This window comes from Cibotium barometz, chromosome 40 (genome assembly GCF_041138505.1).
Source record: "Cibotium barometz isolate CiBa-2024 chromosome 40, ASM4113850v1, whole genome shotgun sequence".
Classification (NCBI taxonomy): Eukaryota; Viridiplantae; Streptophyta; class Polypodiopsida; order Cyatheales; family Cibotiaceae; genus Cibotium; species Cibotium barometz.
In genome coordinates, this window is record NC_141085.1 from 18,901,947 (window position 1) to 18,922,695 (window position 20,749).

Below are 20,749 nucleotides of genomic sequence, written 5' to 3' on the forward strand. Positions count from 1 at the left end.
AGGCATCTCTGTAGCTCCTGCCTCAAGCAGCCTCGATAGCGTATAAAGTGTGCTCCGCCAAGGCCCTGAACATTCCATGAGATGATCCTCATGGATGTCCTACTGAGGTGGATGCTGTCTCAGCCGTGCGGCGGGCCTTCGCAAGCGGCTTGGATGGAGAGTAGTCCCCATCCGAACGGCTGCGAGTCTGCCCACCCGGTGTACTGCAAGAATCCCGGATCAGGCGCCAGTGGCTGTGACCCATGGCGACTGCCTCCTGCTCTGACATAGTAACCTCGTGAATACTCACATATCCTGGGTCGCGTGCCAAATCTGCAACTATGCGCACGACCAAATGCCGAATCCCGGATGTATCCACACCCCCGGGATCCAAGACAAAATGAGCCAACTCCCAAAGTCGGCCTAGCACATCTGTAACCTCCAAATCGCTCATGTGATGAGAAAACTCAACTGCCTGAGTCTTCAACGTGCTGAGAGCGAGCTCTAGAGTCCACTCCCGGTCACAAGGTCCACATAGAGGGAACGAGAAGGCCACCGCTGAGTCTAGTGCCTCCTCCCCGCGGGCCGGAGGTATCACTACATGCACTCGGATGGGTGCTGGCTCATGGGGGCCCTCTGCTCCAAAGAGCCGTGTGAAGGTATAATCAAACGCCGCCGAGCGCTGTCGAATGCCGAGGCGACTCAGCCGACTGCGGATAGATGAAATCCGTGAGGCCCTAATCGGCATAGGTCTCCTCTGTGATGCTCGAGCGAGGTCAGTGCTCAGCGCCCTCCGGACTGCAGGTGAGCGCCCGGGAGCTGCCAGGACCTCCCGGGAAGGCGAGGCGGGCGGAGGGGGAGGAGGGGGAGGCGAGGGAGGAGGAGAGGGAGCCGCTGCCGAGACCGGAGCGGGGGCGGGAGGCGGCGATGGTGGAAGCGAGGCGGTGTGGGGGAGGTGAAGGAGGGGGAGCTGGCATCTCCTGGTCCTCGGTCGCTGCAGGGGTCTCCTCCTGAAGGGGAGCAAATCTGTTCCTCACGGGAACCCAGTGAGGCTGAGACTGTGGCTGCTGCTGCAGCGGTACCTGGGCGTGCTGCTGTGGCTGTCTCCCTCGACGGCGCCCCTGTCCAGGCTGCCACTCCGAGGTCTCTGTGGCCTGAGCAGGTGTCCCTGAGGCAGCCTGCCGAGCCGAATCTGTGGGCGGGCCATCCGTGGCCTGCTGCTGTGGTGAGGGCCGAGGTCTCCTGCGAGGGCAGGCCTTGGCCAAATGACCGACCTGCCTGCAAATGAAGCACTGGTTCGGGAGCCCCGAGAACTCCACTCTCTGATCTATCCACCCCCCCCTATCCTAGGTAGCTGAATGACCTTGGGAAGGGAGGAGATGTCAGATACCAACACTCTGACCGAAGGTAGCCCAGCTGCTCTGGCCACCACTGAAGCTGCTGAGGGGCCCGTCTCAAGAACCGAGCCCACCAATGCTCCGAGCCTGGAGAGGAGCGGAAGATACTCCCGGCGGAGACCAGGGAAACAAACTGTAATATGGAAGAGGCGCTCTCCCTGCTCCGCCGCAGCTGGATCAAATCCATGCTGCCAAGGCCTGAAGAAAGCCCGAGCACTCCTGATATCCAGAGGACTCATGGCAAGGACCTTGGCAACGCTCTGGGCGGCCTCGAACTCGATCTGATAATGTCCCCGGCCCAAGAGCTGTACATCAAGGATCTTGCCCACATCTGCAAGAAGGCGAGCCTGAAGTAGATCCCTGATCTCCCCTCTGCTGGGGCGAGTGCCGACTATACGGCAGATGGTGGAGTGAGCCTGAAGGCGTTCCACCTCTGCGGTGAGGCTCGCTTCCTCTTCCGGCGAAAGAGAAAGCCTGATGGGGATGACCTCGGGGGCGGGCGAGGGGGCTGCGGAAGAGTCCCTCTGAGGCGAGGCGGGAGGAGTCTCCATCAGAGTCTGAAGCTCAAGCGAAGGCGAGGCGAAAGCGGAAAACCTGCAAGAAGCGGGCTGCACACCAAGAGGCGGAAGGACGGATGACGATGAGGGAAAAAAAACAAAAACCCCCAAGGGGTGAAAAGCAGCACGACAGAGGAGGGAGGGGGGGGGCGGCGCAAAGGGGGGAGGAGAGGCCCAGAGGGGGGGGGCGGCGACAATGCGAGAAGGAGGGGGCGGGGCGCTGCTGAAAGGAAACGGGCGAGAGGAGGCGAAGAGGCGGGGGGGGCAAACACGCGGCAGCGGGGGGGGATGACGAAAAGGCGGCAGCGGGGGGGAAGGCGAACAGGCGGCAGCGGGGGGGAACAGGCGGCAGCGGGGGGGGGATGGCGACCAGGCGGAGCGGGGGGGGATGGCGAAATGGCGAAGAAGGGAGGGGGGCGAAATGGCGAAGAAGGGGGGGGAAGGCGAAGCGGCGAGTAAGGAGGGGGGGGCGGCGCAGCAGCGAGGAAGGAAAGGGGGGGCGCAGCGACGAGCTGAGGGGATAAGCGGGGGGCGGAAGGAAGGCGCGAGGAGGGGGGGGGCGAAGGTGCGCAGAGCAGGGTGGTATCGGGAGCTTCAGCGAGCAGCGAGCGTCGAATTCTTGGCAAATAATTGTTGGATCAAATATCCCAACAAAATGAAATGTAACAAGTGTAAATAAACGGGACATATCACTACTAAATGTCCTAACAAAGAGTCAGAGGCTAACTTTGTATCAGCCTCTAACTCCACTGAGAAATTGTTTTAAATCTGAATGTAGCCACACCTATATTCCTAACCTTGTACGCCTAATGTTATAAAGGCAACCTATGTCCAATACTACCTATTCCAATTTTCTTTCATAGTTGGTATTGAGGGGGGGTATTAAGAGACTAAGGTTATGTAAAAGGGGAAGAGAAGGGTGTGTGTGTGAATGGACTTATGGTCCACTAGCTCACCTATTTAAAGGTGGAGCTAGAAGGCATTTTGTATGGAGCAAGAAGCCTAGTTGTATTTGAGCAACTTAATAAGAAGATATTTTCTTGTATTTTGTGAGTCTCTCTCCTCCACATAGTTGATCTAGCATGAGCACCACGAATTCTAACAATAGTTGTGGCTAGCCGGTTCAATGATTGCTAGAGACGTTTGTCTCCATGATGGCTAGAACCTGTGTTTTTTTTTTCTCTGGTTGTCTTGTCTCCATGATGACTAGAACCTGTGTTTTCATGATGGCTAGAACCTGTTTTTATATATTTAAAATTGAAACGCCTGCTCTGTGATGCGCCTACTCATCTGAAAGTGTTGTTGTGCAAAGCTTCTCCTCAAGGCGTCATGGGTAACCACAAGTCCTGTCTGTCTCCAGCTATCATTGGCACGCATTGTGTGCTTCACGTGCACACTGAGCACACAAGGCCTTTATCTCCTTTGCGTGCACGTTTATACAGATGAAACGAAGATCTATTTGTGCTTCTCCCTCTGCACAGCATGCTCTGCTTCATCTTGTAAACCATCCTGAGCAGGCATGCGGTCTGCTTCATCAAAAGCAAGTATCTTGACTTGCTTGGTATACAGTGTTTTTGGTGCTGATGCATCTCTTGATAGTGCCAGGGTGCCAATAACAAGTTGATTATTGGTCTTTCCTTGAAACTTGAAATGTCCTTGGTGTTTCAAAGATTGGCTTTCTTCTCATCTTATACTGTATTGTCAATAGGCTAGGGATGGAATCGGCCATCCAACAGCCAGTTTGGGAATTGAATTGACAAGCATTTTACACAGTTCATTTACATCAAAAACACACCTCAGATTTGCAAGCATTCACAACAGGGAATCAAATATTTTCTATCAGAAAAATACAACCTAATCATCATTGTGGGCAAAGCAATTTCTCACACAGTAATATAGAGATGAGAAGTAGGTTACTGGCAGTGCTTGCGTTTCATATTCTTTCAGTCTTACGCTGCCATTTTCCCTCTGTTAAAACACTTGCGGCTAGTCGCAGTCTTATATTCCTGCAAATTACCTTCAGCAACCAGGGTAACACACCACAACAATAATGCAAGGCAGGCTGCGCTGCTACAACAGGTTACAGGCTGCAGATAGGATTGCAGACTGCGCGACAGACTAGAGCTACAGGAATAAGGAGGTAATGGCAGCAGGAGAAAGTTACAGGCTCTAGGAAATGACAAGTAATGAAGGAAGATGTTATGAGCAGAATCCCTGTTGAGGATACTGGGATCCAACAACGAGTCCATGATAGAAAGATGGCATTGAAAGTGCCTCACAAGTGGCCAAGCAGGTGAACAGCAGTGTGGGCACACACCAGACTGCATATCAGCAGGCCAAATGATACCAGAGGGCCTTGACAGTGCACGCTTGGTGAGCATGACATGGTGTGGACAAGAAACCAGCAGAGTCACCAAGTGGACAGTGTGCTGGCTGATCCAAAAGAAAGCGTGGACAAGAAACCAGCAGAGTCACTAAGTGGACAGTGTGCTGGCTGATCCAAAAGAAAGCACAAAGGAGTGCCCACATAGCAGGGAAGAGCATCCAAGGCTATCATTGATCTAATGAGACAGACATGAAGTATGTTTGGCAGCCCAACAGCACAGCCCATATTGAGGGCTCAATGCAGAGGTCGAACTTTATACTGTAAAACGCTGAATGGTGACTTGCAATTTTTATACTACATGGAGATGGGGTGCATTCAAAGAGCCCGGAGAAGTGCCTTGTTTGCCAACAAGGAGGTGATGGGCTGCTGGAGGAAGTGACCAGCAAGAGTTACCGGCTCTTTGCAGTGACAAGTGATGGGGGAAAAGGCCAGGCCCTAAACCCCTGTTATAAGCAGAATCCATGTTGAGGAAGGATATTGGACTTGAACAAGTCCATGGTAGAATAAGATGGCATTAAAGGTGCCTCAAAAGTGGCCAAGCAGGTGAACAGAAGCATAAACACACACCAGACTGCACTGAGCAGGCCAGATGATGGCAGAAGGCCTCAACAGCACACTTGGCAAACATGACATGGTGTGGGCAGGAAACTAGCAAATGTGCAGCAGAGTGACCAAGTGGACAGTGTGCTGGCTGACCCAAAAGGATGCCCACATGGCTGGCAAGAGCATCCAAGGTTATTATTGGTCCAGTAAAACAGACATGCAGGATGATTGGCAGCCCAACAGCACAGCCCATATTGAATGCTCAATACAGAGATCAAAAAAGGTACTATAATGTCTCCCACCATGTAGTTAAGTGGTTAGGGGTTTAACGTGGTCATGGGTTCAACCCTCGCTCGCTGCAGTTGGGTGCAACATAATAAAGGGCCAGGCTCTAGCCTGTCAAGTTGATGACCCCAAAAAATCTCTCAAAAAAAGGTACTGTACAAAATAATATAATGATATAACTTTTATGCTACATGGGAGATGGGCTGCATTCAAAGAGCTCATTGGAGGAGGAGTGCAAGGATCAGGGCACATGGTGCCTTGCTCTGAATGTATGACAGTACTGATAAAATGTTGCATCATTTTTTCACCCAAAACATCATTCAAATGATAGTTAAGACAAAACATACTCCTATAATTTTTACCCTTGATACGTCTCCATATGATCTGGTAGGCCAGAAGTCGCAGCATCAAATACCACCACTACTTTTGTGCCTACATGGACAACAATCAAAGCAGTTGATTAAAACAGTCTAAACCAAACAACATTCTTTTAACTCTTCAAATTTTGTGTGTACATAAAATAGGATTTTTAAGAAGAATTACACTACAGATAATAAAGCCTCCCAAAAAAACATCTATTAGCCTACATTCTGCATGTTGATTGTCCATCTCCCAGTAGTGCAGCTTGTGCTCCAAAATCTTATATAATGATCATGTTTGTGGATGTTAAGTGTGTAGCAGTGCTACTATATGCTCCTACATAACCAATGAATATTTCTCCTTATAGCCCATCAGTATCCCAACCAAGAGACTGATTTGCACCACTATGTTCAAACTACAGCATGGTAGTCTTCACAATCCTGAGGTGCAGTGTCTTTACTGGGGTGAGCAGAGCCAGAAAGGTCATTAATAAGGTGGCCATATGTAAAGTTTCTTTGTATTCAAAGGTCACTAACAGGGCAAGGTGAGAAAAGAATGTTGAATACACAAGCTGTGAAAAGAATAGCAAGAAGTGGGGACAGTGGGGACACAATAAGTGGCCATCAAAGCTGAAACCTACCCATCCTGGTTGACCAGTAATTGACTGGCAATCAGCTAGTATGGCTAGCAGCCCACGTTTCTGCTCTTGCCCATGCTGCCCACCACAGGACCCCACCTATAATTACAGAAGAACTAATAAAAGATTCCAGAAAATAGAAAGTGCAGGGATGGAGATTTTGCTCTACCTAAGGTCCACCAATGGGAAAGAGCACCTTAGAGTAGAATTTGTTTCTTTTTTTTTTTTTCAGAAAGAGACTTCTATTAAGTATGAGAAAAACATACAACAATCACAGCTATAAGCCGGAAAAGAATAGAATCACCCCAATATGTAAGGTGATTTCAACCATTGAGGAGCATCATGATGCCATGTAAGACCTGTGGTACTAGAGGAAAAGAAGATGTCATGGTCCCACTCCCGCATAAATATCACGCGCTTCGCCTGCGGCGCAGAACGAGAGGGCCCCTGAATGCGAGCCCAAGTAGCCGTAAGAGTATGGATGATATCACCCCATATAGTACTAATGCACTGAGACCCAAAAATCTAGACACCCTCAATAGCCTCTGTGCATCTAGCTCTCCAGATCTGCCATGCTGTAATACTGGCAATAATCTCCCAACTACAAATAATAAAGCCTCCATGTCAATCCTCTATGGGTGGTGTATAATCAGAGTGAGGAACATCCTGCAATAAACCATGCTCGGCAATACCTCTACGAATGAAAATAGCAGAATCTGTACCACTGCCCTCATAAAAAAGCTGCGGACCGGACTGGGAGAGCCAAGCAACTGCCCCCCAAGTCACATGCATGGCTCGGCCACTCAATTTGCCCATAAGTTGGGCTACAGAACCCCAAATCTGCTGTGCAGTGCTGCATCCCCATAAACAATGTTGTACAGTCTCAAAATCTGCCGCACACCTAGGATAGGAAGGTGCTACACCGAAAACCGATCTCCACTGATTGGTGGGGAGACCACCACGTAAGAATAACCAAAAGAAATGAGAGATATGGCTCCTTCTGTATGAGTGCCAAAGTCTATGCCAATATCTGCGCTGTATCACTGGAGAAATATCATAGCTCTCCCAATGAGGCCTGAGACTAGGGATCCTATGCATCTGTCAAGTGAGGAGAAGCCTGGCATTCCGGACAGTGAAACTGAAAAAAGGAAGGCTTTTCAAAGGATCGAAGGCATCAATCCACTCCCACTCTCCTGGATCCCACTGAAGATATCTGATAGGACTACCACCATATAACCACAAACACCAAGAGCCATGAGTTACTATCTGAGGAGAAGGGTCAATGAACCAATGCTTCTCCGAACAACCAACAATCCTCACTGGACTAAGCCTAGTATCTAGAATGATCTCCTCCATACTACATCTCGTCAATCTCCCTCCAGGCATGATAAAGTAAATGATGCGATCCGTACCCTCCTGGCCCGGGAGAGCAATAACCTGCACAGGTATGCCTACCCTCGAAAAAACTCCAGCCAACTCGGATGATAGTCTCCGTGAAAGGTCCTAGAAAGCCACTCATGCGGAATAGCTACATCAATCTTATCAATACGAATGCGAGAGCCCCTAAGATGTTGAATGGATGCAGCTCTCCGATCCTCCGGAAGACTCTTAAAGGTCTTCCAAGCAAGAACTGTGTATGCACATCTTTCCCATCCTGACCACTGCATATAACGAGATGCACCAAGTGGCTGACCAGCCTCATCCCTAATGAGCTCGTTCCACATAATAGGTTGTCCGTTAGCCTCATCCAAAGACCTAGGAAGCCTTTGTCGCAAAAAAGATCTCATGCTTCTCCATGCTCTGACAATGGCTGCAATAAGAGGAGAAGATGGTGCAGTGATATCAGCCTCTGTGAACAAAAAACGTGTGCTGGGCATTCAATCTCTAGTTGCTTGGGGTGCAGAGCTTGGTTTTACTTGGATCAGCAAAGGATGCACTGCTAGATATTTGGGATGCCAAGTTGGGATTGGTATTTCTCCTGCACAGCAGTTTGCTCTGGTACTTATGAGTATCTAGAAGAAGCTCCTCCATTGGAGCTCCAGGAGATTAGATTTAGCTTCGTGCGTGCATTGGCCACTTGCGGAGATTGATACGGAACTTTCTCTAGTCGGGTTTGGATAGCACCTCAGAAACTCGTGCCAAGGTAGCTTGGCTCGCAGTTATTCAAGCCAAACGAGAGGGAGGCTTGAATATTATCGATCCAGATGTTCAGTGCAGGGCGTCGCTCTGCAAACTTGTGGTCAGAGGTTTCCTACCAGGCACTGAGCCTTGAAAGGATTTTTTCTTGTCTCAGATTTCCAGATGTACACCCAGGGTCGGGCTCAGTGAATCACTAACCCAAAAACCAATAGATTTGTGCCAATTAATGAGTGCCCCTGCTGCAAAACAGAACTCCTCTAGTGCTACTCGGAAGGAACATAAGCATATATGTGAAGCCTCCAAGAACATGGCTGTGTCATCAACTAACTCAGAGTCAACCAATTCCTCTTGACTACGAAGAGGCAACCTCAATCTTGAAATACCAGCAGTGGAGAGGAGAAAGATGCGCATGGCCTCTGCAACTATGATATATAATAATGGGGCTAAAGGGCAACCCTGCCGTACTGAGCGAGAAATCTGAAACCACTCTCCTCTATCACCGCAAGCAAGCACTCTACTGTGGGCATCACGATACATGCATGAAACTCCCTTGATCCATCTCTGCGACGAGAAGCCCATATGGCTAAGAGTACCCTCAAGGAAGTCCCAATCCACTCTATCATAGGTCTTCTCAAAATCCAAGAGCAGAATGGCTAAGGGCTGATTGCTCGCTTTAGGCCATTCGACGGCCTCCCAAAACGAGAAAATGTTATCAAAGATGCTCCTGTCGTGTAAGAATCCATTCTGAGTATCATGAATGACATCCTGCAAAATTGGCTGCAATCTGATGCTCACTGCCTTAGCAAGAATCTTATAGGCGGTCCCAAGTAAGCTGATAGGTCTCCACTGGCCAATCAATGTCTTATCCCCGCTCTTAGGAATAAGATAAATAAGCCCCTCAGTGAGAGAAGAAGGCATAGAACCTGTGTCCCACATCTCCTGCAGAGCCGATGTGATCTCAACCCCGATCTCATCCCAAAAAGTAATGAAAAAAACAGGGGAGAGGCCATGGACACTTACCATGAGGTAAGGCATGAAGAGCATGACTGAACTCCTGCATAGAAAAAGGGGAATCCAGAGCGACATGCATCTCGTCAGTGGATCAAATGTGGCAATACATTCCAAACCTTCCTCTGTGCCCTGTGTCTCAAATTAGAGTGTGGCTCAGCACTAAGAAGCTGGCGATAGAAATCAGTGGCAATCTATCTAACCATAAGAGGATCTGAGTGAAGAGTGCCATGTGAATCCTGCAATTGCTTGACACTATCTCTGGCATGAGATGGGCCGTGAGTAGCAAAGAAATGTTTGTTACATCTGCCACCCATCTGTGTCCAAAAGGATTCCTGGGCATGGAAACGGTACTATGTGCGCTGGTCAAGAGAGTAATGAAGTTTTGCCCTAACAATACATAAAGAATCTGCAACCCATTGAGCATGAGGATGTTTCTCGTGCTCTTTCTGCAAGGCAGCCAATCTACATCTAATAGCCCTTCCTAAATCCAAGGTCTCTTGCCTCTTAGACAAGGCACGTGTGTGATAAAAGTCACTAATATCACCGAGAGCAGAGGCTAGGCTTTGAGAGGCCTGTAAGAAATCATGAGATCTCCAAATATCAAGCATACGATGCGATAGCTCTACATCTGAAAACAAATGATCAAGGATGCATACATGGGGTGTTGATCCATGGCAATTCGGATCTCTAATACATAAAACCACTAGGCAATGGTCCGATTTAGAGGTGCCTATAGCAATAAAAGTATGCCCACCTCTGTCAAGCACCCAATCATCCACATAAAATCTGTCTAACCGTGCATAGATACATCCTGCATCTCTTCTCATGTTAGACCATGAATAAAGAAGAGTGGATGGACTCCTCAAAATGTCATCCTCATGCCAACAATCTCTGCCATGAATGGAGAGTATAAACCTCTCCCAAGACGCTCTTTCAAGAGCATGCACCAAGCCCTCATGTCCACCTCTTTTATCCGTTGGCATCTCAACCATGTTAAAATCCCCACCAATAATCCAATGGTCGGCAAGAGGCATCAGTGTAGTGAGAGATTTCCAAAAGGCAATCCTCTCACCTCTATGGTTAGAAGCATAGAGGTTGAGAATACAATGCGTGTAGTACCCTGCATAAGAAGGATCCACTGCGCTCTCGCAGGCAAAATGACACCATGTCCAATAATGCAAGGCAAGATTAAAGCTAAAACAGAGATACAGACACCACCCTTGGTACCAACAGCTGGTGACTAAAAGGGGAGAGAAGCTTGCCTAATCTCCCACATTGGCTAGCATCCAGTTTATGCTCTTGCAAGAGCAATACATCCATAGGTCCACCTGTGACTGCACAATGACGCTAGGTTTTTACAATTTGTTTCTGCCGACGTGGAAAAAAACCCCCAAGACCCTAAATGTTCCAAGAGACAATCCTCATAGGAACGACCAGATCTCGTGGTTGACGAAGGACCCCCTTTAGAGGCAGAAGTACGTCTCGCATAGGTAAGGGAGGGAAAATCTGACGATGTAAACCTTACCTCTCTCTCCCACTCCGGGGAAAAGCCAGGGCTAGTCCTTAGAACTAGAGAGATACCATGACAATGCGAATGTGTAACATCATCCTCAAGGGTACAATCATCCTGTAACTGTAATGCAGCATCCTCTTGTGAAGGATCCAGATCATGTGCCTGCAAAGTCTCATCCTCCAAAGAAGGATCAACATCCTATGAGGCAAGAGCTGCATAGGGGTTAGGGTGCTCCACAAGGGGTGTGGGTGAAGGGGCAGGTACGGGGGTCCGAGGGTGCTTGCCACCCCTAACCACAATCCAACGCTGTGTGGTCTACTGTGGCAAAGGAGCAACTGGAGTCTCGGCGGCAACTGCAGAAGGCCTCAGATGGGCAGGACCACGCCGCCTCCTAGCATGGCCCCTCGATCTGGGACAATCTCTAGCAATGTGACCCTGTCGACGACAAATCCGACACTGGTCAGGTCTGCCTGCAATCTCCATCCTCTGGCGGAAAAGAGATCCGTTAGGTCTCTGAAGCATAACATGATCATCAGTAATCGATGGATCAGGAACAAGCACAAGGACTTGGGGTACACCATCAAGAGTGGCGGTAACAGCTGCGGAAACTTTGTACCCCGAGCCCGCCTCTTACACCGTCTACAGGAGATCGGAGTCCCATCTGACATGGTTTGGAGCATCATCACCCTCTATGAGTCCGTCACCGGACGAGTGAGAGCCCCAGGAGGTACATCTTAGGAGATTTCCAGCACCATTGGGGTGAAACAGGGCTGCCCTCTATCACCCACTCTTTTCGGCCTCTACATTGATGAGATCTCGAGCTTCATCGATGGATTAGGCGGGGCTGGCCGCCCGCTGGTCCCACACTGGCATGCATATTGATCCCCATACTACTTTATGCAGATGACATCCTCCTCCTCTCAGACTCAGCCGAAGGGCTTCAGAGACAGTTGGATGCCTTACATGACTTTTGCTCTCAGCGGGACCTCTCTGTTAACCTTGGTAAAACCAAGGTAATGGTCTTCAATACCTCTCGCCCCATCACATCCAAATTGAGCTTCACATATAGAGGGGATCCTGTGGAGATTGTCTCATCCTATGTCTACCTTGGTGTCACTTTCAGTGGCCCACGCTTTACCATGCTTCCTGCCCGCAGCACATGCCAGAGTGACGCGGGGATATGCAGCCTTGAGCTTACTTGAGCGACAGTGCTTCCAGGCACATTTCCAAGAGCCCAGGACGAAGGGCTGGATTTTTGACAACCTCGTCACACCAGCCTTGATGTATGGAGCAGCTTTCTGGGGGCCAGATTTATCCGATGAGGATTGGCAGCGAGTTGAGAGGCCCCAGGTTATGATGTTCTCCCGTATGATCCGCAGCAAACCATCAGTCCGACACCAGATTATCCAGGCAGAGTTTGCTGCAGCACCGATGGTAGTGGAGGCACTCTTTTAGACAATCACATACCTTCATCGCATCAGTCACATGGATCCTCGCAGGTACCTGAGGCTTGCCCTAGAGTCCTCCAGACAGCTAGGACTTGACGGGCACTCTGGAGTATGGTATGCACTAGTTTCCACTTGGTTCTCAGTATATGGGCTCTGCATAAACCACCTACCCCCCCCTTCAGTACAGTTTGGACTCCCCTTTTTTCCGGCTGTCTCACGAGGATACCAACCGGGTCATCCGCTCAGATCTTCTTAGCCTCTACACACATTGCACATGGATCACACCCCCGGAGCTCCCCACGAAGATGCACTTTTACTGAGACCACTTCCTCACTCACTGAGGATGGATTCTTCCAACAGTCGGGCTACTTGAGTGTTCACATGTCCCATGCCATGCGGATTGCGATTGGCCACATACGGGTTTCTTCCCACCACCTCGGAGTGGAGGCACGTAGAGCTGAGCGCATCTTCAGAGCCGGGAAGCTCGTATGGACACTCACTGAGGCACGTAGAGCTGAGCGCATCTTCCTCACACTCACTGGATGGATTCATCCCCTTTTTTCCGGCTGTCTCACGAGGATACCAACCGGGTCATCCGCTCAGATCTTCTTAGCCTCTACACACATTGCACATGGATCACACCCCCGGAGCTCCCCACGAAGATGCACTTTTACAGAGACCACTTCCTCACACTCACTGAGGATGGATTCATCCAACAGTCGGGCTACTCGAGTGTTCACATGTCCCATGCCATGCGGATTGCGATTGGCCAGATACGGGTTTCTTCCCACCACCTCAGAGTGGAGGCACGTAGAGCTGAGCGCATCTTCAGAGCGGGAAGCTCGTACGGACAGCCAGAGAGGAGAGTATCCGCCGACTATGCCACACACAGGTTGAGACGGAGGAGCATTACATATGCCGCTGCCCAGTATACTATGAGATCCGCGGGAGGCTTCACTGTCTATTTCGTGAGGGATTCAGTCCACTCTCCAGGATCATTGACTTCCAGGACCAGCGTTGCCCGGGCCTCTTCCTGCTTGAGCTCCGCAGACACAGGGACACCTTCTTGAGACACAGGCCCCAGCCACCCCACCCCCTCCCTCGGCAACCAACCATCACCAGTTTCTTCCGGACCCAGGAGGTGGAGGACACCGACATAGTGGATCTTGTGGACCCTCCACGAGCTGCTATGGACCTACCTCGCCCGAGAGGAGTTACCTCGGACCGAGCCTCTGCACTCCAGCGTGCCCGACGCCCTCGACCCCCCCGTCAGCCACGATCACCTCATCAACTCCAGATCCAGGACATTCTCCACCGCTATCAAGCTACCTTTCCACGTGACATAGCTGAGGGAGACCTCTCGGCCATACTCGTCAACCCCATGCTTGACATTTTGGAGAGTGGTATACCATCTACTCGGAGCTGATGTTGCTCGCATGTTTTTATGTTTTTAGTATTCCATGACGAGTTTCCATGGACAATTTTGTATCACCCTAGTGAGATAGCTATATTTATGTTTTCATTCTGTTTTATTTTCCATTCCATGATGAGATATGCCATGGACATTATTGTACCACTTTGGTCTCATAGGCCCATTGGGTCTTTAGTAGACGCTTAATATCTCTCTCTCTCTCTCTCTCTCTCTCTCTCTCTCTCTCTCTCATTGTGCAACAACTTGTCATGGCTTGAGCCTCCATCTCCCTTTTTGCACAAGCTCCATCCTCACAACATGAATGCTAACAAGTGGAATACAATGGCCGCACAACACACAAAGATAGAAAATATCATTAAACCACACTTGCCTTACAACTTGAAAGGTATCTGAGAGCACATCCAAAGATCTTCGTCAACCAAGAAAGATCATCATATCTTACAACCCAGATTCCTTCCACTACAGCCCCTCAAAATGGATATAATCCTTGATGTAGCTACTTGGAGAAGCCTTCTAAGGATCCTCTCCATGATGGTAGTAGCAAGTTAAGTTGTGATATGATTAAGACTTATGTGAATTAAAAATTTATTTGTACTCAATGTGAACAACTCCTCTAAAAGTTTTGCCAAGAAACCGTACAAAATACAATTACATAAAAACTCACCCCTTATTGCACTGAATCCCACCAACTCCTCCAAAAGTGTTTGGCGAGCATAGTCAAGGTGCCCTCTTTTGAAATGCTTCTTCAACTTAGACCAGTAACCACACATATTGTAGCCATCCACCAGTAGAACAGGTCTTGTCAATTCAATCTCAACATAGCTATTTGAGCTGTAAGCACCAAGAACGATTTTTTGATATCAATATTTTAGAAGTTCAAACCTTGAGCAAAAACGTCAATGTAAAAAAACCAAAAATTCATTGCATACATGCGTATGTACATACGTACCATACATACATACATACATGCACGCATGTATGCAATGCATGTATATATAACTTTCAGAACCACCCTAAGAAAAAACCAAAATTCATACTCATAGAAGCTTTTGTTTTCTTCCTCTTCAGCATCTTGCAATAAGTCCCTCTCCACTTTCTTTCGTCGATAGCCTGTTGAAGGTTTGACCCCTGCTCTCTTCTCCTAGAAGCAAAAAATGTAGATATAGTGGTACTAGCAAAGTGTTTCAAAGGCATCCATGCTAAAGAATTCTCACCTTTATCCTCTTTAAAAATTGAAGGTTCAGTTTGACATTTGAAGTTATCCTTGGTGGCTCTAGCCTTGGTCTCTGGCAGCATAATCATTTAGCATACATAGATAATGTCAGTTAAGTGCTACCACACACCACCAGCTTGATTAAAAAACCACATGCACATTATCCACCATAAGGTGTATAAAAGGTGGTAGGAATGTGTAAGGTAAAAGTTTGTTTCACGAGTCACAACAGTATGGTACATAAGAAGCATCAAAATGTACTTCTTTCTTTTATTACGATATGGAAACTGAGTTAGTGGTGCTGGGCGTGCAACTCTGACTCGCGAAAACATTCAGCATACACACAACAGGCTAGTAACTTAGCAAAGCAAAGCTAAAATGGGGATGCAATGTGAGGCAGAAGTAGGCAGTGCCGAAACTGGCAGCTGCAAACGCTTCTAATGGGTTGAAAGGCTCCTGATCCTTTTGAAAATCTTACTGCTCTACCATGGAGTAACTATCACCTTAAAGAACTCTTAGAGAGTGACTGACTATAAATGAGGTAAAATGTCTACGGAAAACAACCATGGAGAATAAATAATAAAAAATTAAAGTCAGTTGGTAACATGAAGACAAGAATAAGGAGTGATGGAGTCAAGAGGGGTCACATGCCATTGTTCGGAAACATGCAGATTTATTTCACATACATGAGCAGTATTTGAATGGGACTGTTTTTCTGGCAATCATTTATATCTTGGAACCTGAACACTATCTAAAATAGGATAGTCACCAGAACCCAGTTTTTTAAAAGCGCTTCTTTTTAAGAGAAATTATCCACATTAAGAGCCGAAATACCCACACATACCAAACAGTCACTTCCATGAATATTGCATCTCTACTCCTTTGACACGTTGACAGAAACACACAGCTGCTTCTCATGCAACTGACAACATACCTATGTACTGATAGTTTCTGACTCTCAAAAGCAGCAAGTCAATGGTCATTCATCAGGAACAAGGCACCACCCACTATGTAGACACTAGCATCTATTTCAACCACAAAGTCTTACTAGGATACACTATATGCACACACAAGCAGAGTGATCACGTAGGGCTTTAAATCCTTCATAGCACCTATCTAGTCATGAGTCCATGTGCATTGTGCCAAATTGTGATTCCTCAACCACCTAAAATAACAAAACTAAGAAAACACAGAAGAGGATGCTGATTAGGAAAAGCTTGCATACATAAAAGACTTCTGCTAAAAACCTCAAGTGCTTGGTAGACTCAAAAAGCTGTTAAGAATCAATATTAATCTGGACAACATCGTCGAAGGTTCATCAAACCTTGGTCAAAACAAAAACAACCATATTTTCAGCAAGACATAAATGAGATCATATTTGGGAATCTACTCGATTAAAACTTTGATATGATACCCATGAACCATGGGTCTGCAAAGGTCAACAAAAGTCTACATAGGCTTCTAGAAAACATCAATTGCCCCTAGTTTTCAATTCACAAACATCAAATTTCTTCCACTGATTTCGTGGAGCCTGCCTGGACGCAGTTACTTAATAATGTAAGCATGCACAAATATGATGGGATTAAAACACACTCATTCATTCACAAAGACATTACACTGGGCACAAGTGGCTACGATCCCCTCCACCCCCCAACACACACACTGGGCACAAGTGGCTACGATCCCCTCCACCCCCCCACACACACACTGGGCACAAGTGGCTACAGCAATGGTAGCAAGGGATACCATCCCTTCAATCCATGCAGTCAAAGGATCTTTGAAAGTAGAGATGTTGTATTTGCTGAAAATTCAGCACAACCACAAGCTGAATTCAGTAGACATTTCCAAAATGGCTCACAGATATGTTTGAGGGACTACTCCCATTGGCCATAAATGTCAGAGCAAACCAACCACTAGAAATGCCTAATGGACAGCATGTAGTTGCTGAAAATCAGACCATTGCAGATCATGACATAGTAAAAGCAGTTCATGAAGTGTAGACAACTAGAACAGTGCCTCGTTGGCAGGAGAGTAAACACTCAGCTACTCTTCATAGCAAGACACGGACTGGTTCTAGAATGCTAGAGAACGTGCAGATGAAACCGGCCTCTGGTAGAAACCAAAGTGCGGTAGACTAAATGTCGCAATAACACGGCTGTAAATCTGCAAAGAAAACAGACAAAAGGAAGCTAGAGCGCTCCTACAAGAAAACAACGACACCTATTGGCCCCAAAGCTTGGTGCCCCTTTCGGTATTTCTTTATTTGCATTCAAAAAGAGTTTAGCTGAATACAACATCCATACATGGCTTAAACATATGCATGTCCAAACTTCACACAGCCCTGTGCTCAAAACACCTCACTGTTCTCCACCTCTAATCTGCCAAGAAGGTATCTCCACGAGGCCTTGAAAACGCAGCCAATTGGCCCATGCACACAGCCATTGAACAGCCCATGAACTCTTCCAAAGACATGCCAGAAATGCTCCTGTTTCTGTCCTCTTAGGCCGCAAATCCCTCCTCTCACAAGGGACCAAGAGAAACACTCCCAAACAGCCCACGAGCCGAAAGAAAGAGGAACTTTAGCCTGTGTGCGTCTGACACCGCCCACCAGCCTGCGAGAGAGAGAGAGAGAGAGAGAGAGAGAGAGAGAGAGAGAGAGAGAGAGAGAGAAAACAGTGGCCGGCTGTCCATGCTCAGCAGCGCACCTCTGTGTCTCCTGCGGTCCGCCGCTTTTCACAAGAGAGGGGGCGTGAGAAAAGCTATGTTCTGTCCTGCCCTCCTGTCTTACGGCCGCCTGCAGTCCAGCACCTGTTTCCACGAGAGAAAGATATATTAACGTCTACGAGAGGCCAAAGTCGGCCTATGAGACAAAAATAATAATAATACAACTGTGTTCTTCCGGTCATCGGAGGAAAAGAAAGAAAAGAAAAAGTGTGCGTGTGTTTGGATACAACTGTGAATCATCATGGATCGGTGGAGCCCATATACAAACAATAAAAGGGGGGGTGGGGATGTGGATGGAGTGCTAAGGCAAGATGCATCTCTATATGCTGAAGGGGTAGTACAAGCATGCTATGCAGATCTATGTCTAACTCCATCCAGTGCCATAAGAGGGATATAAGATATCATACATCGCCGATGTTGAGGCTGTGAATGGCGTGAATATGTACCCTGAGTCTGAATGAAAGCGAGCTACCCTCTCCTGTGTCTCCATCTGGTGTCTCATTCGGATAGCTGCTATCTCTCGGTGACGGAGTCGGGGTGCTCTATGTCCAGTCTGTCTAGGTCTTTGTATTATTTTTTGTCTCATAGGCCGACTTTGGCCTCTCGTAGACGTTAATATATCTTTCTTTCTTTCTTTCTTTCTCTCTCTCTCTTTCTCTCTTTCTTTCTTTCTTTCTCTCTCTCTCTACAAGGAGTCGGACTGCAGCCAGGGACACACATTCTCTCTTTGAGAATTGGCGGGTTGGATTGCAGGGAGCGCAGGGCTGGACAGCAGGTTCACCCATGCGCCTCTCTCTCTCTCTCTCTCTCTCTCTCTCTCTCTCTCTCTCTCTCTCTCTCCTCCAGACACCCGCTCCCACTAGGGGTGGGAGACAATCCTAGTGGGGTGACTGCACAGAGAGCAGAGGAATTGAGAGCCAGGCTGTGTTCTTCCGGTCATCGGAAGAAAAGAAACAAAAGAGAGAGAGAGAGAGAGAGAAGTTCAGCCTGTGCTTCCTACAGCCTAGCTTCTCTGTCCAACCCACCTGCTTGTTGCACCAAGGGAGAGCGCTTGTGTGTGCTGCAGCACAGCCCGCCAACCTCTCCCCAAAAGCAAGAGAGAGAACGTGCTGGCCCGACTTCCCCTCCAAAAGAAGCTTAGGCCCCAATAATAACCTAGGGGTCACGATCCCTCCAAAAAGAGGGTGTTCTTTTTTGTTTCAAAAGGTTTTTAACCTTTGTTCCCTCCAAACTATTGTCCCCCATGGGTTATAAACCTTTGTCCCCTTGGGTTATGAAAAGGACCCTTCAAAATTTGACCCCAAGTGTGAACATATAGCAAGGCTCCTCCTCTGAGCGAGAATGCACAATCATGTCATCAAAGAATGTGCCCACAAACGCTCTATGAGGCCGGAAAATCCTGTCCATCATCCTGTTAAAGGTGGCGGGAGCATTTGTCAAGCCAAAGGGTATGACCAAGAACTCGTATAGCCCAAAGGTGGTCCAACATGTTGTTTTATGCACATCCTCAGGTCTAATGTGTATTTGATGATACCCACTTTTCAAGTCTATCCGACTAAAGACTGTGGAGCCCTATAAGCGGTGCAATATGTCATCGATCCTCGGAATAGGAAATCAATTCTTGATGGTGTTCTTGTTTAGCGCCCTGTAATCTATACACATGCGCCAAGAACCATCTTTCTTTTGCATTAAGAGCATAGGCGAGCAAAAGGGTGATGAACTAGGCTGAATCAACCCCTTTTTCAACAACTCCTGTACCTGGCTCATAATTTCCTCTTGCTGGGCTGCACTAACACGGTACAGCGGTCTATTTGGTGGAATACTCCCCAATTAAGATCAATAGCATGATCTTCTCGCCTTTCCGGAGGAAGTTCTCCTGGCAATGACTCAGAAAAGCAATCTTGGAACTCACGTAGGAAATCAGTCCTGTCTTTATCTAACATAGACAAATTAGATTGAGATTCATGATCTTTTGCATCCTTTACAACAATCAAGTACGCAAAAAGATGCTTTTTCATTACTGATGAAATGGCCGAAGCCGATACAATAGGAATAGATTCCTCTTTAAGCTTTACATCCAAAATATGCTTTAAGCTTTACATCCAAAATATGCTCTTTCCCTCTATGAGTCAAAGTAATCTTCCTGTTGTACGTATCCACCACTGCATGTACTCTATGACACCATGGCATACCCAACAAAACATCACACCCATCAAGTGGCATGATATAGAATTCCTCACTGTCCACATAACCCTGCACATGAAGCCTTGGCTTCCCAATATTAAAGGTGACGGGTTCTGCATACCTAGGACAAGCCATACTAGCCTCATATAAAGGCCCCATCTCCTCTGCACGGATCCCCAATCTGCTAGCCAAATCTGGTGAGATAAACTTGGCTCTAGCACCTGTGTCAAAGAAAATCAAAGCATTCTGATCTCTAACTTTGCCCCATGCTCTGCACAACTCATTCTCCTCACCACTTGGTTGTTCCCCAACAAGATCAAGAACTAACCCTGCAGAAGGCTTTGCTTTCTTAGACTTGGGCTCCCCTCTAGTGTCAGAGTCCTTGTTGTACGGTTGGGTCAATTGAAAGACATGTCCCTCTTCGGTACAGAAAAAGCATTTCTTGGCATCCAACAAAGCCCGCTTCTCCTCAGGATTTCTCTTGGGCATTGGTAACATCTTACACCGCTTCTCTGCAGGCACTGTTGCATCACGAGATGCATGCCCTAACTTCTCAGTTTTCTTGCTAGTGCTTTTGCTCCCCTTAAATCCAGTTGAAACCCCAGTAAGTAACGCATTTGCCGTCATGGCATTCTCTATCATCTGCGACATATTTATTACTCCAGTCTTAATGCAATAGTCATGCACTTCCTTGGGCAACCCACAACATTACTTCTCAACATGCTCTGATAGTGGCACCGCACGATAAGAAGTAGCTTGGAGTAAAGCTTCCCAAAACTTCTTCTTGTAATCCTCAAGCTTCTCACATTTCGATGCATCCAACTTATGCCATGTTGTCATTACATCCACCTCAAATGTAGATGTGAGCCACACAGAAGAGAACACCTATTTAAACTGTACCCAAGTAGATGGTGCTATGCCTGCAAGAGAAGAGTGGACCA

The 20,749-nt window shown here is 47.7% G+C and overlaps 1 protein-coding gene across 3 annotated transcripts in view; it reads right to left on the reverse strand.

Annotated features, from left to right (window-relative positions):
- The window catches only part of LOC147615276 (yacP-like NYN domain protein), a 132,707-nt gene that overhangs the window by 45,752 nt on the left and 66,206 nt on the right, over positions 1 to 20,749 (reverse strand). For all 3 annotated transcript variants that reach the window (XR_015262806.1, XR_015262807.1, XM_086779356.1), the window contains exons 2-5: positions 14,902 to 14,973; positions 14,725 to 14,828; positions 14,352 to 14,518; positions 5,510 to 5,579 (exon numbers count right to left, since the gene is read on the reverse strand). Coding sequence is in view for 1 of the 3 variants with exons in the window: in XM_086779356.1 (XP_086635482.1) it covers positions 5,510 to 5,579; positions 14,352 to 14,518; positions 14,725 to 14,828; positions 14,902 to 14,973 (413 nt within the window). In the remaining 2 variants the exon portion in view is untranslated. The remainder of the gene's footprint in view (positions 1 to 5,509; positions 5,580 to 14,351; positions 14,519 to 14,724; positions 14,829 to 14,901; positions 14,974 to 20,749) is intronic.